At 43.9% G+C, this 19380-nt stretch overlaps 1 protein-coding gene across 2 annotated transcripts in view; it reads left to right on the top strand.

Annotated features, from left to right (window-relative positions):
* The window catches only part of pias2 (protein inhibitor of activated STAT, 2), a 75177-nt gene that overhangs the window by 30464 nt on the left and 25333 nt on the right, over positions 1-19380 (top strand). For both annotated transcript variants that reach the window (XM_060846892.1, XM_060846975.1), the window contains exon 7: positions 4048-4153. In XM_060846892.1, coding sequence (XP_060702875.1) covers positions 4048-4153 — 106 coding nt within the window. The remainder of the gene's footprint in view (positions 1-4047; positions 4154-19380) is intronic.

Raw genomic sequence — 19380 nt, 5'->3', positions numbered from 1 at the left:
TTTTCCACACTGTCCACCACTCCACCAACTTTAGTGTCATCTGCAAACTTACTAACCTATTCACCTGTGCCTGCGTCCAAGTCATTTATGTAAATGACAAACAGCAGTGATCCCAAAACAGATCCTTGTAGTACACCACTTGGTGCTTTCTTACACAAAGCCAGTTTAAAATCTAAATTGCTAAATCACCCTCAATCCCATGCCTCTGCATTTTCTCCAATAGCCTGCCATGTGGAACCTTATCAAAGGCTTTACTGAAGTCTGTATATACCACATCAACTACCTTACCCTCATCCAGATGCTTGGCCAACTCAATGAGGTTTGTGTTACACAGCCTGCCCTTGACGAAACCATATTGACTATTTCCAATCAAATTGTTGTTTGCCAGATGATGATAAATCTTATCTCTCATAATCCTTTCCAAAACTTTTCCTATAACACACGTAAGGCTCACTGATCTATAATTACCTGGGTAATCTCTACTGCTCTTGTTCAAGGGCACAGCGTTTGCAATCCTCCAGTCCTCTAGTACTAAACCTGTAGACAATGGTGACTCAAAGATCAAGGCCAAAGGCTCTGTCATCTCCTCCCTAACTTTCCAGAAAACCCTCTGATAACTCCCATCCAATCCAGGGGACTTATCTGCTTTCTCACATTCTAGAATTGATAACACCTCATTATTAACCTCAATCCTTTCTAGTCTAATAGCCCGTATCTCACTCTTCTCTACAATACTCTCCTTTTCCTCAGTGAAAGCAGATGAGAAATATTAGTTTCGCACCTCTCCTATCTCCACAGGGTCCACAGAACTTCCCAATTCTGTCTTTGACAGGCCCTATTCCTACCCTAGTCATCCTTTTATTCCTCATATACCTATAGAAAGCTTTAGGGTTCTCCTTTATTCTACCTGGTAAAGACTGCTCATGTTCCCTCTTGCTCTTAACTCTTTAAATCCTTCCTAACTAATCTGTAACTCTCCATCGCCTCATCTGAATCATCTCAAAGTCACATAGGCACCTCCCTCTTCCTCTTAACAAGAGATACAATTTCTTGAGTAAACCACAGTTCCCTTACCTTAACACTTCCTCCCTGCCTGACAGGGACATACCTATGAAGGACATGCAATATCTGTTCCTTAAACCAGCTTCACATTTCGATTGTCCCCATCCCCTGTATTTTGCTGCCTCATTCTATGCCTCCTAAGTCTTGCCTAATCACATTATAATTGCCCTTTCCCCATCGATAACTCTTGCCCTGTGGCATGTACCTATCCCTTTCCATTGCTAAACTAAACTTAATCGAATTATGATCACACTGTCCAAAGTGCTCAGCTGCCACAAAATCAAAACACCTGGTTTCGTTCATTACCAAGTACGAGATCCAGTGTGGCCTCCCGTCTTGTCGGCCCTTCGACATACTATGTCAGGAAACCCTCCTGCACACATTGGACAGAAACTGATCCATCCAACGCACTAGAGTTATAGCCTTTCCATTCAATGTTGGGGAAGTTAAAGTCCCCCATAATGACCACCCTGTACCTTTCACTCCTACCTAGAATCATTTTGCCAATCCCCTCCTCCACATCCCTGGAACTTTGCGAAGGGCCTATATTTTAAAAAAAAACTCCCAGCAGTGTGACCACTCCTCCTGTTTCTAATCTCAGCCCATACCATCTCAGGAGACAAGTCCTAGTCAAAAGTTCTTTCAGCCACCATTATAATATCTTTGACTAGCGAGGCTACACCTTCCCTGATATTAGTGAAAGATTTAAACCCTGGAACCTGCAACATTCATTCCTGAGCCTGCTCTATCCATGTCTCCGAAATGGCTATAACATCAAGTCCCAGGTACCTATCCATGCTGCAAACTCAGCTACCTTATTCCGGATCCTACTGGAGTTGAAGTAGACACAGTTCAAACCAGCTTGCTGACTGCCAGCATACTCCTGTGACTGTGAAATCCTGTCCATGTTCTCCCTACTCACATCCTCCTTTGCACTGGAACTACACCACAGGTTCCCATCCCTCTGCTGAGCTAGTTTAAACTCACCCGTATAGCACTAGTAAATTTCCCACCCAGGATATTAATATCCCTTGCTTCAATTGAATAATCCATCACTATGGTCAATCATCATCACTGTTCCATTAAACCTAAGGCCACAACAAACAGGGGAATCAATTTCCTAGGTATAGTTGCAGTTAAATGGATTGAATCTGTAAACATCACTGTGCTTCAAACGATTTGCAATACATAAAATGTTTCAGATGCGTTAGCACATCAATGCAAATCCTTATGAAATAAAACTGGTGTTAAATTATCCAATGGACATTGTACATTAAAGCAGCATCCACTGTAACTTTCCTTATTTAGTAGCTTCTGACCTTCTGCAACCTTGAGATAGACACTGTACTGTGGGCGGCACGGTGGCACAGTGGTTAGCACTGCTACCGCACAACGCCAGAGACCCGGGTTCAATTCCCGCCTCAGGCGACTGACTGTGTGGAGCTTGCACGTTCTCCCCGTGTCTGCGTGGGTTTCCTCCGGGTGCTCCGGTTTCCTCCCACAGTCCAAAGATATGCGGGTCAGGTGAATTGGCCGTGCTAAATTGCCCGTAGTGTTAGGTTCAGTGGTAAATGTAGCGGTCCGGATGGGTTGCGCTTCGGCGGGTCGGTGTGGACTTGTTGGGCCGAAGGGCCTGTTTCCACACTGTAAGTAATCTAATCTAATCTAATAATTTACAAGATTTCCTGGTTCCCAGTTAGGTGAACATTCCATTGTTGAAAGACTGAAACTGCTGTCCATACACACACTAACTCCTCACTCCTCTTCCTGACTTCACTAATCCACTCCCCAGCCCTGGCCTGACAGTATCATCTTCTGGGGTCAGTCACCCTTGCAAACAGTTCTTCTCCACTTATCGTGGTAACCCTCGCTTCCTATCACCTATCAACCTTGCTGCTGCATTCACCTTCTTTGTGCTACTACAATCACTGCTGGCTCTCTCCCACATCTGTTGATAGGCATGTTATGAGCTTATTAACATCAAATGTAAGAGAGGAAACCAGCCTTTGACTGGAAAAACTTCTTGAAGACAGTATTGAAATTACTGTTCTCTGATTTTTTTTTTGCTCTGGTGATTGAATTTTCCAGATGTTTTGGAGACACCGGGGATTGCATTTTTTTCGCAGAAGTGGTTCAGGTCTGGAATGTGCTGCTTGGAGGAGGACTCCTAAATTCCCTATAGTGTAGAAGCAGGTCATTCTGCCCATCAAGTTTGCACCAACCCTCCCAAGAGTATCTCACCTAGACCCACCACCTACCCTATCCCTGTAAAACCACATTTCCCATGGCTAATCAACCTAGTCTGCATATCCCTAGACACTATGGACAATTTAGCATGGCCAGTCCACCTAACCTGCACATCTTTGGACTGTGGGAGGAAACTGGAGCACCCAGAGGAAGCCCACACAGACATAGTGAGGATTAGAATCAAACCTAGGTCCCTGGCACTGAGGAAGCAGTGCCACCATGTTGCCCTAATTCAGTTGAGGCATTTGAGGGCACTGTGCAAGGGTAGGGAAAAGGTAGAAGCCTGGAGGTTATTTCCACTGACGGGTGAAATGAGAACATGGGACATAGCTTCAAAACAAAGGGGAGCAGATTTAGGAGTTTAAGTAGGACCTTTTAACTGCATCTCAAGCTGTAATACATTGCTACAATCAACTTTTTTTAAAAAATAGCCCTTAAAGGCACTATTGCAAGCTACTCTTAAAAGAGAACTTCTTTTTTCTTTGGTGTTGCAGTTTAAATCTTCCCTGTGTATGTCACTGTTGTCTTTTTGCAATTTGTGATGACAATAGACAGGATTACACAACTGAGTAATTTAAATAGTTATGGATTTGAATTGCTGTGCATATACATAATACAACATATCAGCGTCTTACATAAATGATAACTTGCACATGTGCATTATCACTTTTCAGACTAATCCAACTCCAGAACTTAAAAGTAAATTTGTGAAGCAAATCTATATCTTTTGTTTTCTAGAATTATTCCGTGTCTGTGTTCTTGGTGAAGCAACTGACATCTGCTGTATTACTGCAGAGGCTGCGGAACAAAGGCATTAGGAATTCTGACCATTCCAGAGCACTTAGTAAGTTGAATGCTAATACATTTTTTTGGGTTGATGTCATTTTTGTGTGTTTGAGAGAAAATTAATGTTGATTATTCAGCTCTGGAACAACTCCTTTATCATGTGAACAATAACATTGAAGTCCATTTGAGCTGATGAGCTTAGCAGGGTTAAAAGCTTGTGAAAATGTCAATGTATGTTTGTTTTTCGGTAATACATCATAAGCTGTGAATAGCTTATATAACTTTTAAGCTTTTCTAGATTCCTTAACTATGGTCTATTTCTAACTTTGTTCCATTTCTTCATAATTTTAAATATGTCTATCAAGTTCTGATGAAAACAGTTTAAAAGACGAGGTAAGTTTGGATAGACGAGGGTTGTTTTTGGAACAGGAGGCCAAGGGGAAACTTTGAACTGTATAAAATTGAGGGTAGACTACAGGGAGGCTCGCTCTTGTTTTGATTGAGGGGTTTAGATTTAGATTGAGATAGAAGATTTAGAGGAAATTTGCATGAAGATCTATTCATCCAGAGAATGGTTGGATTCCGGAACTGAACGCCTAAAAGAATGATAGAGATGGTCTTCTGACTGTTTGAAGAGTACTCGGATGTGCACTTGAAGTGCAACAGTCTACAAAGCTATAGGCCAAGACACACAAAATGAAACGGCCTAATGTGCTCAATTACCTCGTGCTGTCAATTTCTATGATTATGGGAAATTTTTCCTCATTATCTTTGGTAATTATGAATGCCCTCAATGAGTTATCATTGTATCATCCCTCCTTCTATTTGGTTACAGGGTTCCAATTATGGCCTTAGGAAGAAAACATAGAAAATAAGCGAAATATAGGAGCAGGAAAAGGCCATTCAGCCCTTCGAACCTGCTCTACCATTTATGATGATCACTAGACCTGGTTCACTCTGGTTTCTCTTCATAGATGCTGAAGACCTGTAGAGTTTCTCCAACAATTTCTGTTTTTGTTTCAGATTTTCAGCGTTGGCAGTTCTGTTTTCATACAGTATTCCAAGTATGATGGAGATTCCCATCATACCTTTTAGGTTTTACCATAAAACTCCGTGTTCTATTTTCTTGTTTAAGGACTTACAGACTTAAGCTGTCGTGATTAATAACTTGCCCACCTGAACTGAACCTGAAACTCTCTGCTGTTGCATATCATTTTACCCTTCCATATTAAAAGTATTTTAAATTTTATTGAAAAAATGTACCACCACATTATTATTATTATTGAATTCCCTCTGACATTGTCTATTTTGCCATTCTATCAAATTGTCCTTTCATTGATTCTCCAGTTTGACTATTATGCTTTTTACTTCACGATCTCCTGCAATTTGAGCTATCCATTCCCTTGAGTCTTATTTTGAAATTATGGGCATAATAGTGAACTGACATGGCTTCAGCATAGGTGACCATAGTTCAAGCCACTGAGTGACTGCCCCGAAATGCTGCTGCTTTCTTTGTTCCAATCAACCTTTAGTGCAATTTGTTACCCTCCCCTTAATTTTATTGTTCTTATCATTCAGGAAACTACTGAAGACTATTTTATCAAGGGCTTTTTGAAACTCCGTGTTCACCTCATCCACTTCTTTTCTTCCATTTAGTAATTCTGTCACCTTCTGAAAGAATCTATATTTTTAGCAGCGCTTGTTCTGGCACATAAGTGGAAATCTGAAATTAAATAGGAAATGCTAAAAAATACTCAGCGAGTCTGGCAGCACCTGTGGAGGCACAAAGCTTTATGTTTCAGGTCTGACCTTTCAGCAGAACTATCTACTTCTTTTTCAAATTGGATCACCGCCTTTGCTACAGAATTTATTTTTTCCTTCAGTAATTGTGAACAAAGGTATCCCAACTTCTACACTATGTTGCCTACAAATATGTTTGTGATTCAGTTGACAATGGCAGTTCAAGCCCAGACTATAGTTTAATTGCAACTTAATGCAATATCCTTTTTCTTTTGGCCCTTTTCTTGTGGCTAGCCTGGTATTGCTTGGGCAACCAAAGCTGAATGCTGTTTACACTGATGATCACTGTTCTGCCCAATAAGAGTAGCGTTTATAAAATCAAATTCCTTTTATTCATTCATGGGACATGGATATTGCTGGGCAGTCAACATTTACTGCCTGCCCGTAGTTGCACTTGAGAACATGGTGGTAAGCTGCTTTCTTGAACCACTGTAGTCCACGCGATGGGAGCAGTGGTAGTGATGACCGAGGGCTGCTGAGAAGGTATATTTAACATTTTAATACCTAGCTCGTGGAAGCGGCCTCCATTTTGCAGCAGCAGTGGGAATAGTGAGAGAGGAACTGAGTGGGAACGATCGAATTGCACTCTAGGAAGGGGAGTGAATGATATATTTGGGCAGTGACAAAACCCGAGGCACTACATGTGTAGTGTCTCCCACCCGCCTTCCTCCTCTAACGATAAAAAAAATTTGGTTTGTTGATCAGGTAAGGGTTTTCTTTTTTTTTATCGTGTCCTGGTAAGTAGTATGGTTGGTAAAAAAAAATTTTTAAATTTAATTTATCTATTATTTGGACTAAATTAAGCTTAAGACTAAATATGGTAGGAGATCTCAGACCAGTGTTATGCTCCTCTTGCTTAATGTGGGAGCTCAGGGACGCAGCTGACATCCCTGACTCCTTCACGTTCAGTAAGTGTGTCCAGCTGCAGCTCTTGTTAGACTGCATGACAGCTCTGGAGCTGCAGATGGACTCACTTTGGAGCAACTGTATGCTGAGGAGATCATGGATAGCATATTCAGTGAATTGGTCACACTGCAAATTAAGATTGCTGAAGGAGAAAAGGAACGGTAACCAAAAGGCAGAGAGTGGGCAGGAGCATGGTGCTGGTGTCCCCTGCAGTCATCACTCTTCAAAACAGGCATACTGTTTTGAATACTGTTGGCGGAGACAGCTCAAGGTGGGGGCGGCTATAGTTGAGAGAGAGTCACAATTGATGTGTTGTCTCCGAGGTGCCAGGGTTCGTGATGTCTCTGATCGTGTTTTTGGGATCCTTGAGGAGGAGGGGGAGCAGCTCCAAGTCGTGCTCCACATAGGCACCAATGACATAAACAGATTAGATTCGATTCCCTACAGTGTGGAAAAGAAAGGTGGAGATCTAAGACAGAAATTCAGGGAGCTAGGGAGGAAGCTTAGAGCTAAAACAAACGATGTTATTTCTGGTTTGTTGCCCATGGCACGTGCTAGTGAAGCGAGGAACAGGGAGAGTGTGGTGCAGGAGGGAGGGTTATGGATTCTTGGATAACTGGAGTTATTTCTGGGGAAGTTGGGACCTGTACAAACTGGATGGTCTTCATCTGAATCAGAGGGGTACCAATATCCTGGGGGGAAATTTGCTAATGCTTTTCGGCAGGGTTTACATGAATGCGGCAGGGGGATGGGAGCCTGAATTGTAGGCTAGAGGAGAAACAGGAATGGTTGTTGTAGATTCCAGGATTTAGATATTTAGATGTTTCAGCAAGAGCAGAGGAGATGGTAAAAGAGGTGGGGGGGGTGGGGTGTGGCATTGCTAATCAAGGGTAGTATTACAACAGTTGACATAACGTTTGAGGACTCGTCCATTGAGGTAGTTTGGGCTGAGGTTTGAAACAGGAAAGGAGAGGTCACCCTGTTGGCCTCTGAATTGTTCCAGGGATGTAGAGGAAAGGATAACAAAGATGATTCTCGATAGAAGCGAGAGTAACAGGGTAATTGTTATGGGGGACTTTAACTTCCCCAATATTGACTGGGAATTCTTTAGTTGAAGTAGTTTAGATGGGTCAGTTTTTGTCCAGTGTGTGCAGGAGGGCTTTCTGACACCGTATGTAGACAGGCCAACAAGGGGAGATGCCTCATTGGATTTGGTACTGGGAAATGAAATTGGCCAAATGTTAGATTTGGAGGTAGGTGAGCAGCTTGGCAATACTGATAATTCGGTTATGTTTACAATATCTATAGGCAGGGAAAGAGGTATAACTGGCGTAAAGGCAATTATGATGCGATTAGGCAAGATATAGGATGGGGAAGGAAACTGCCGGGGATGGACCCCCTTGAAATGTGGAGCTTATTCAAGGAAAAGCTACTGCGGGTCCTTGATAAGTATGGACCTATCCGAGAGTCAGAGTTGTTCAACGTGGAGACAGACCCTTTGGTCCAACTTGTCCATGCCTACCTGATATCCTAAATTAATCTAGTCTCAACATTTGGCCCATATTGTTCTAAAGTCGTCTTATTCATATACTCATCCAGATGCCATTTAAATGTATTGTACCAGCCTCCAGCACTTCCCCTGGCAGCTCATTCCATACAAGTACCACACTCTGAATGAAAAAGTTGCCCCTTAGGTCCATTTTAAATTTCTTCACTTAAACCTATGCACTGTAGTTTTGGACTCCCCTACCCTGGGGAATTCACCCGTCTCCCCTCATTATTTAATAAATATCTACAGGGTTACCCCTCAGTCTGTGACGCTCCAGGGAAACTAGCCCCAGCATATTCAACCACTCCCTATAGCTCAAACCCTCCAATCCTAGCAAATCCTTGTCTATCTTTGTTGAGCCCTTTCAAATTTAACAATGTTTTTCCTACAACAGGGAGACCAGAATTGAACACCATATTCAAACGTCCTGTACAGATGCAACGTGACATCCCAACTGCTATACTCAATGGGGGAAAATTAGCCCAGTTCTATATTAAAATTATGTTGTCTTGTTCTAAAGTTCCTTAGTATAGCAAATAATTTTGCTGTATCTGCCATGTATCAGGCAGGGAGGTAGCTGTTGAGAAAGGGAGCCGTGGTTTACTAAAGAGGTTAAAGTCTTGTCAAGAGAAAGAAGAAGGCTTATGTGAAGATGAGGAGTGAAGACTCAGTTAGAGGGCTTGAGAGTTGTAAGTTGGCCAGAAAAGATCTAAAGAGAGAGCTAAGAAGAGCTAGGAGGGGATATGAGAAGTTTAGATTAGATTAGATTACTTAGTGTGGAAACAGGCCCTTCGGCCCAACAAGTCCACACCGACCCGCCGAAGCGCAACCCACCCATACCCCTACATTTACCCCTTACCTAACACTACAGGCAATTTAGCATAGCCAATTCACCTGACCCGCACATCTTTGGACTGTGGGAGGAAACCGGAGCACCCGGAGAAAACCCACGCAGACACGGGGAGAACGTGCAAACTCCACACAGTCAGTTGTTGGCAGATAGGATCAAGGAAAACCCAAAGGCATTCTATAGGTACATCAGGAATAAAAGAATGACTAGAGTAAGATTAGGGCCAATCAAAGAAAGGAGTGGGCAGTTTTGTGTGGAATCTGAGGATATAGGGGAAGCGCTTAATGAATACTTTTCGTCAGTATTTACATTGCCCTTTTCCAATGTTAGTGAGAATACGGAGATATAGGCTACTAGATTAGATAGAATTGTGGTTGACAAAGAGGAGCTTTTAACAATTTTGGAAGATTTGAAAATAGATCAGACTCTTGGGCCAGATGGGATTTATCCTTGAACTCTCTGGGAAGTCAGGGAGGAGATTGCAGAGCCTTTGGCTTTGATCTTTCTGTCATCATTGTCGGATTATTGCCAGAAGATTTGAGGACAGCAAATGTTGTTCCCTTGTTTAAGATGGGGAGTCAGGAGAACTCTAGTAATTATAGGCCAGTGAGCTAGCTTCAGTTGTGGGTAAGGTGTTGGAAAAGGTCATAAGAGATGGGATTCATAAGCATCTAGAAAGGAATAATTTGATTAGGGATGGTCAACATGGTTTTGTGAAGGGTAGGTTCTGCCTAACTAACCTTGCTGAGTTCTTTGAGATGGTGACAACAGGTGGATGAAGGTAAAGCTGTTGATGTGGTGTATATGAACTTCAGTAAGGTGTTTGATATGGTTCCACACTTGGGCTATTGCACAAAATACGGAGTTCAGTATTGAAGATAATTTAGCAGTTTGGTTCAGATATTGGTAACTGAACTCTAGGATGAACATTTCCCATCAACCATGGGTTGATGGTGGTGGTTGATGGGAAATGTTCATCCTAAAGTTCAGTTACCTGTGGTGTGCCACAAGCATCAGTTTTGGGGCCACTGCTGTTTTAAGTTGTATAAATGATCTGGATGTGTGCAAAGAAGGGTGAGTTAGTAAATTTGCAGGTTACACTAAGGTCGGCAGAACTGGGGCTAGTGCTGAAGGATGTTGTGGGTTACAGAGGGGCATAAGATGCAGAGCTGGGCTGAGAAGTAGCAAATGGAGTTTAATGTAGAAAAGTGAGGTAGTTCACTTCAAAAGAAGTAACAAGAATGCAGAGTACTGAGCTAATAGTAAAATTCTTGGCAGTGTAGATGAATAGGGAGATCGGTGTCCAGGTGCATAAATCCCTGAAAGTTGCTAACCAGGTTGATAGGCTTGTGAAGAAGGCATATGGTGTATTGGTGGTTATTGGTAGCTGGATTGAGTTTCAGAACCACAAGGTCATGCCTGGAGTATGATTAGATTGCCTACAGTGTGGAAACGGGCCCTTCGGCCCAACAAGTCCACATGGACCCTCCAAAGAGTAACCCACCCAGACCCGTTCCCCTCTGACTAATGCACCTAACACTATGGGCAATTTAACATGGCCAATTCACCTGACCTGCACTTCTTTGGACTGTGGGAGGAAACCGGAGCACCCGGAAGAAACCCATACGGTCACGGGGAGTTGTCGCCAGGCTGGAATCGAAGCCAGGTCCTTGGCGCTGTGAGACAGCAGTGCTAACCACTGAGCCACCGTGTGTACAGTTCTGGTCACCGCATTATAGGAAGGATATGAAAGCTTTGGAAAGGGTTCAGAAGAGATTTACTAGGATGTTGCCTGGTATGGAAGAAAGGTCTTCCAAGGAAAGATTGAGGGAACTGAGGCTGTTTTTGTTGGTGAGAATAAGGTTGAGAGGTGACTTAATCGATAATCAGATGGTTAGATAAGGTGGACAGTGAGAGCCGTTTTCCTCAGATGGTGAAAGCTAACAAGAGGGGACATAGCTTTAAATTGAGGCCAAAGGGCCTGTATGGATAGATATTAAGAGTAGTTTCTTTACTTAGTAGGGGTGAGGAATGGCCTGCCTGCAATAATTGTAGACTCGCCGACGTTAAGGGCGTTTAAATGGGCATTGGACATACATATGGATAATAATGGAATGGTGTAGGTTAGACGGATATCAGATTATTTTCACAGGTCGGTGCAACATCAAGGGTCGAAGGGCCTGTATTGCGCTGTAACGTTCTGTGTTCTATGTCATAGGGGATTCACTTGTATTGGGAGTAGTTAGGGGTTCTGTGGTCAAAAACGAAACTCCGGAATGGTGTTGCCTCCCAGGTGCATGGGTCAGGGATGTCTCCGATCGGCTGCAGGACATTCTGAAGGGGGAGGGTGAACAGCCAGCTGTCGTGGTGCTCACAGGCACCAATGATATAGGTAATAAACAGGATAAAGTCCTATAAGCATAATTTAAGGAGTTTATAAAGTAGGACCTCAGAGGTAATATCTCAGGATTGCTACTATTGCCACATGCTAGAAATGAAAGAATAGGCAGGATGAATGAGTGACTTGAGAGATGGTGCAGGAGGGGTTCAGATTTTTGGAACATTGGGACCAGTTCTGGGGGAGGTGGGGTTATTACAATTGGACGGTCTACACTTGAGCCGGACTGGAACTAATGTCCTAGGGGATGCTTTTGTTAACACTGCTGGGGAAGGTTTAAACTAATGTGGCAGGGGGAAGGGAACCAAATGAGGAGGTTAGTGGATGGTGAAGAGGTAATAACTAAAACCTGCAGGAACCAGATAATGAAGTTGGTGTGACTAAAGGGAAGAGTAAGCAGAGAGCAGTTGATAAATATGGTCTGAGGTGCACTTGTTTTAATGCGAGAAGGATAGTAGGTAAAGCAGATGAACGTAGGGCTTGGATTAGTACCTGGGAGTATGGATGTTATTGTTATTACTGAAACTTGGTTGAGGGAAGGCGCATGATTGGTAACTAAATATCTCACAATATAGATGCTTCAGGTGGGATAGAGAGGGAGATAAAAAGGATGGAGGAGTTGCATTACTGGTCAGAGAGGATATTACAGCTGTGCTGAAGGAAGGCAGTATGGAGGACTCGAGCAATGAAGCAATAGACAGTGCTCAGAAATAGGAAGGGTACGGCAACAATGTTGGGACTGTACTACAGGCCTCCCAACAGCGAGTGTGAGATACAGGTACAAATATGTAAACAGATTATGAAAAGATATATGAGCAACAGGTGGTGGTGGTGATGGAGACTTTAATTTTTCTGACGTTGACTGGGATTCGCTTTGTGTAAGAGGTTTAGATGAAGCAGAATTTGTAAGGAGCATCCATTAGGGTTTTATAGAGCAGCATATAAATAATCTTACTCGGGAAGGGGCCATAATGGACCAGGTGTTGGGGAATGAGCCCGGCAAGGTGGTTTGAAGTTTCAGCAGTGGATTACTTTGGTTGTGATCACAATTCCGTACGTTTTAAAATAGTCATTGACAAAGATAAGAATAGTCCTAAAGGAAGAGTGCTAAACTGGGGGAGGGTCAACTATAGAAAATTTGGCGGGAGCTGGGCAATGTTTGAGTGTAAATCCATGTTTGATATATGGGAATATGGGTGGCTTTTCAAGAGGTTGATTAGAGTGCAGTGCAGACATGTCCCTGTGAAAATGTGGGATAGAATGGTAAGATTAGGGAACCATGGATGACAGGTGAAATTGTGAGACTAGCTAAGGGGAAAAAGAAGCATACATAACGTCTAGGAATCTGAAAACAGACGAAGCTTTGGAAGAATAACAGAAAAGTAGGACCAATCTGAATCAAGGAATTAAGAGGGCTAAAAGGTGTCATGAAATATCTTTAGCAACAGGGTTAAGGAAAATCCCAAGGTCTTATTTGTATATAAAGAACGAAAGCTATGCATGGAGTCAGAAAATATGTAAGATTCTTAATGAGTACTTTGCATCGGTATTCACCGAGGAGAGGTGCATGACGGATGTTGAGGTAAGGGTAGATGTTTGATTACTCTAGGTCAAGTTGGCATAAGGAGGGAGGAAGTGTTGATTATTCTAAAAGGCATTAAGGTGGATGAGACCCCTGGTCTGGATGGGATCTATCGCAGGTTACTGAGGGAAGCAAGAGAGGAAATAGCTGGGCCTAAACAGAGATCTTTGCAGCATCCTTGAACCCGTGTGAGGTCCTGGAGGACTGAAAAATGCTAATGTTGACCCCTTTAAGAAGGTTAGCAAAGATAATCCAGGTAATTATAGACCAATGAGCCTGACGTCAGTGGTAGGGAAGCTGCTGGAGAAAATACTGAGGGATAGGATCTATTCATATTTGAAAGAAAATGGGCTTCTCCATGATGGGCAACATGGCTTTTTTTTGCAGGGCAGGTAATGTCTTACCAACTTAGTAGAATTTTTTGAGGAAGTGACAAAGTTGATTGTGGGAAGGGCTGTAGATATCATATACATGGACTTCAGTGAGGCATTTGATAAGGTTCTCCATGGTAGGCTGGTGGAGAAAGTAAAGTCGCATAGGGTCCAGGATATACTAGCTAGATGGATAGAGAACTGGCTGGGCAACAGGAGACAATAGTAGTGGTAGGGAGTTTCTCAAAATGGAGAACTGTGACCAGTGGTGTTCCACAAGAATAAATGATCTGGAGGAAGGTATAAATGGTCTGATTAGCAGGTTTGCAGATGACACTAGGATTGGTGGAGTAGCAGATAGTGAATGGGGACTGTCAGAGAATGCAGCAGAATATAGATAGATTAGAGAGTTGGACTGATGGAGAAAACTGGCAGATGAAGTTCAGTCTGGCCAAATGTGAGGTGATGCATTTTGGAAGATCCAATTCAAGAGTGAACTATACGGTAAATGGAAAAGCCCTGGGGAAAATCAATGTACAGAGAGATCTGGATGTTCAGGTGAAGATGGCAAAGCAGGTCGATAGAGTGGTCAAGAAGGTATACGGCATGCTTTTCTTCATTGCTGGGGTATTGAATACAAGAGTTGACAGGTCATGTTACAGTTGTATAGGACTTTGGTTTGGCCATATTTGGAATACTGTGTACAGTTCTGGTCACCACGTTACCATAAGGATGTGGATGTTTGGAGAGGGTGCAGAGGAGGTTCACCAGAGTGCTGGAGTACGGAGGACACTAGCTATGAAGCGAGCTTGAGTAGATTAGAATTATTTTCATTAGAAAGACAAAGGTTGAGGGTGGGACCTGATTTGAGGTCTACAAAATCATGAGAGGTATAGAGAGGGTGGATAACAAAAAGCTTTTCCCCAGATTGGGCGACTCAGTTACTAGGAGTCATGAGTTCAGGTTGAGAGGGGAATACTTTAAGGGAGATATACATGGAAAGTTCTTTACACAGAGGTTGGTTGAGATGTTCAGGTTTTAATTTTGCCTGCTGAGCTGGTAGCTTTGTTCTCAGATAGTCCATCACCATGCTAGGTAATATCAGTGAGTTTCGGTTGAAATGCTGGTGTTCTGTCCCGCTTTCTATTTGTGTGTCTTATTCTGTAAAGGTGGATGATATCATTTCCGGTTCTTTTTCCGGGGTTGATAAACGGGATCCAAATCAATGTGTTTATTGATGGAGTTCTGGTTTGAATGCCAGGCCTCTAGGAATTTCTGTGCGTGTCTCTGTTTAGCCTGTCCTAGGATCCACTTGGACTGAGACAACACATCCATCCTAGAACAGGCTAAATAGAGAAAGAAAGTAAAAACAATGACTGCAGATGCTGGGAACCAGATTCTGGATTAGTGGTGCTGGAAGAGCACAGCAGTTCAGGCAGCATCCAAAATAGAGAAACATATGAGAAAGGTAAAAAATGAGGTCTGCAGGTGCTGGAGATCACAGTTGAAAATGTGTTGCTGGTTAAAGCACAGCAGGTTAGGCAGCATCCAAGGAATAGGAAATTCGACATTTCGGGCCAGAGCCCTTCATCAGGAATGAGGAGAGTGTGCCAAGCAGGCTAAGATAAAAGGTAGGGAGGAGGGACTTGGGGGAGGGGCGATGGAGATGTGATAGGTGGAAGGAGGTCAAGGTGAGGGTGATAGGCTGGAGTGGGGTGGGGGCGGAGAGGTCAGGAAGAAGGTTGCAGGTTAGGAGGGCGGTGCTGAGTTGAGGGAACCGACTGAGACAAGGTGGGGGGAGGGGAAATGAGGAAACTGGAGAAATCTGAGTTCATCCCTTGTGGTTGGAGGGTTCCCAGGCGGAAGATAAGGCGCTCCTCCTCCAGCCGTCGTGTTATGTTTTGCCGGTGGAGGAGTCCAAGGACCTGCATGTCCTCAGTGGAGTGGGAGGGAGAGTTAAAGTGTTGAGCCACGGGGTGGTTGGGTTGGTTGGCCCGGGCGTCCCTGAGGTGTTCTTTGAAGCGTTCTGCAAGTAAGCGGCCCGTCTCCCCAATATAGAGGAGGCCACATCGGGTGCAGCGGATGCAATAGATGATGTGTGTGGAGGTACAGGTGAACTTGTGGCGGATATGGAAGGATCCCTTGGGGCCTTGGAGGGAAGTGAGGGAGGAGGTGTGGGTGCAAGTTTTACATTTCCTGCGGTTGCAGGGGAAGGTGCCGGGAGTGGAGGTTGGGTTGGTGGGGGGTGTGGACCTGACAAGGGAGTCACGAAGGGTGTGGTCTTTGCGGAACGCTGATAGGGGAGGGGAGGGAAATATATCCCTGGTGGTGGGGTCCGTTTGGGGTCCATATGAGAAACCCTAGAGCTTTGACATTCAAACTGGAACTCTATCAATGAACACGTTGAATTGGACCTTATTTGCCAACCACTGAGAAAAAGAACCAGAAATGATATCACCCACCTTTAACAGACCAAGACACACAATAGGAAGCAGGACAGAGCACCTGTGCTTCAACTCAAGCTAACTGATGTTACCTGGCTTGGTGTCAAAACTTCTGAGAACAAACCTACCAGCTCAGCGACCAAACTTACAAACTTCCACCTGAGCTACAAAGCTTCTCGAACATTATCATTGAAGATGTATCTGGGCAAATACACGAATGGGCAGGGAGCAGAGGGATACAGATTTTTGAAAAGTAGGGGACAGGTTTCTGGATTGGCACAGCTTGGAGGGCCGAAGGGCCCGTTCCTGCGATGTATTTTCTTTGTTCCTTGTGCTGTAGGTAGACTCAATGCTTTAAGGGAATTCCAGGATTTTGATCCAGTGACAGTGAAAGAATGGCAATATATTTCCAAGTCAGGATGGTGAGTGACTTGGATGGGAAATTGCAGGTGGTATTTCCCATCCATTTGCTCCCCTTGTCCTTCTAGAATGCAATGGTAGTGAGTCTGAAAAGTGCTGTCTCAGGTACTTTGCTGAGTGGCTCAGTGTTTAGCACTGCTGCCTCACAGCACCAGGGTCCCAGGTTCGATTCCAGCCTCTGGCTTCGGCCCTCCAAGCTTGGAGTTTGCACGTTCTCCGTGTCTGCATGGATTTCCTCCGGGTGCTCCAACTTCCTCCCACAGTCCAAAGATGTGCAGATCAGGTGAATTGGCCATACTAAATTGCCCAAAATGTTAGGTGCATTAGTCAGAGGGAAATTGGTGTGGGTGGATTCCTCTTCAGAGACTCATTGTGGACTGGTTGGGCCTAAGGGCCTGTTTCCACACTGTAGGGAATCTAATCTAATCTTTATGGAGTGTATTTTGTAAATCGTACACACTGCTGCTACTGAGGTGTCGGGCGGTAGTGGATGTTTGTAGATGTGGCAATCATACAGGATGCTTTTTCCCTAGATGATATCAGGCTTCTTGTGTGTTTGAGCTGCATCCATCCAAGCAAGTGAGTATTTCGTCACTCTCCTGACTTCTCAATGGTGGGCAGGCTTTGAGGATTGAGGCGGTGAGTTACGAGCAGGAGTATTCCTAGCCTCTGACCTGCTCTTGTAGCCACTGTGTTTATGTAGTGAGTCCAGTTGAGTTTCTGGTCAATTGTAACCTCAAGGACGTTGATAGTTGATGAACTCAGTGATGGTAACACTTTTGAATGTCAAGGGACAGTGTTTAGATTACCTCTAATCGGAGTTGAGAGTGTGGTGCTGGAAAAATACAGCAGGTCAGGCAGCATCTGAGGAGCGGGAGAATCAAAGGCATAAGCCCTTATTCAGCAATGAGGTGCGATGGTCATTGCCTGGAGGTTGTGTGGTACAAATGCTACATGTCAGTCCAAGCCTGGATATTGTCTGGACCTTGTTACATTTGAACTTGAACTGCTTCAGTATCTGAGAATTCGTGAATGGTGCTGAATATCCCCACTTCTGACCTTATGGTTGATGAAACAGCTGAAAGCGATTGAGCCTAGATACTATTCTGAGGAGTCCCTACAGAGGTGTCCTGGAACCAAGAGGATTGACCTCCAACAATCACAACCATCTTCCTATATGTAACTTTAGGTCCAATTCCAACCACTGGAGAGTTTGCCACCCGATACCCATTGTTTCCAGTTTTACTAGGACTCCAGGATGCCACTGTTTAAGTATAACTCTGGTAGAGGAATGCAGTTGGCTGCCAGAGTGGCTCCTGTTAACTCATTATTTACAGACTTAAAGGAGCCTTGTCTTCACCAGGGTGCTGGTGGAAGATGTTTTGTCTGTTAGAATATTTTATGTTCTATTGAGTTCTGTTTCACAAAAGTCTCATTTTGGTCTAATTAGAAACTGTGTGGCTTTTATTGTCTCCCTGCCTTTCCAATATGCTAATTGCACCTTGTTGCACAAGCTTTTAACTTCATTGAGAATGGAAGCCTTCCTTGAAAGTTTGTTCTTACTGCTGTTTCTATCAAAGGCAGTTTCTATTTGCACTTGAAAAACAGTCTTTCTTTTTGCTTTTCAAGGTTTTATAGTATTAAATAATTAACTTAACGAGAGGAATTTATATCCCAGAAAAATGACAAAATTAACAAAAATTACTCTGTATTTCAGTTTAGAAAGCATGGGACTTGGGAGATCCAAAATGGCGGCGACTCAGCAAGTCTGAGTTTACAGTGCTCTTCCCAAAACCTGGGCAAAGTGGGTTACCTGCCCCCGCCATGTTTACCAAACCACCCAAAAATTTTTTTTAACCTTTAATTAGCTGCTTACTATTATATTTAAGAAGTTTAATATTAAGTGGATAATGAGTAAACTAAAGGGATCCCGCAGCTCTCAGAAAACAAAGACCCCTCCCCCACCCTCTCCTCCGGCTGCAGCTGCAATGTCGGCAGCCATCCCGAGGGTCCTACCGGTAAAAACGGGCCTTGAGGAGATGACTGCCAGGCTGGAGGCGACGCTAGGCGATTTCATCGTGGTGTCCCGACAGTGTTGGAATGCATTCGAAGAAAAGCTGCAAAAACACAGCCAGGCCATCGGGGAACTCCAGGGCCGAGTGGAGGGGGCGGAACTAAAGGCCACGACCTCCGAGGCTGCAGCTCAAACAGCTGCAGAACAGGTGCGAACGCTCGAGCAGAGAATCCGGACCTTTGAACTTTACATGGATGACCCCGATAATAGAAATCGGAGAAAAAATATTCGGTTGCTGGGCCTTCCCGAGCAAGAAGGGAAGGGACAACTAGTAGCATTTCTGGAGCGATGGTTGCCGCAGCTTTTAAACCTGCGGGCTGAAACGGACCGGGTAAGGGTGGAGTGGGCCTACCGGGTCACAGCACGTGGGCCTGGCTCGAACCAGCGCCCACGCCCGGTCTGGTTCCGGCTGCAGAGTTATAGGGAGAGGCAGATACTCCTGGATGCCTCTAGAAATCTTGGAAAGGATCCTAAAGCCATGATCCATGAAGGATCTAAGATTGTTATTTCGGGACTTCTCCCCGGCTTTGGCCCGAAGGAGGAAGGCGTTTGATGAGGTGAAGAAATGTCTAAGGGACTTAAATATTCAATACACCTTACGCTACCCAGCGACGTTATGCTTTAACCACGAAGGATCCGAGTATAATTTTAGATCACCAGAAGAGGCTAAGGAACTTTTAGACTCGTTTAAATAAATCGTAAGAGACAATTTATGTTGGCTTGCCTTTTCCACACTCCGTGGGGAGAAATGGATACTTTATTATATTTTACTTTTGTTTCTGGGAGTGGGGTTGTTTTCCCTTGCTATTTTATGTTATTATACTTAACTGTAATCTGTTGGAGTTGTAATTTTATAGTTTTGTGTGTTTGTACGTGGTATTGATGCTATCA

The sequence above is a fragment of the Hemiscyllium ocellatum genome, chromosome 1, assembly GCF_020745735.1.
Source record: "Hemiscyllium ocellatum isolate sHemOce1 chromosome 1, sHemOce1.pat.X.cur, whole genome shotgun sequence".
NCBI lineage: Eukaryota > Metazoa > Chordata > Chondrichthyes > Orectolobiformes > Hemiscylliidae > Hemiscyllium > Hemiscyllium ocellatum.
This window is presented reverse-complemented; position numbering and strand designations above follow the sequence as displayed.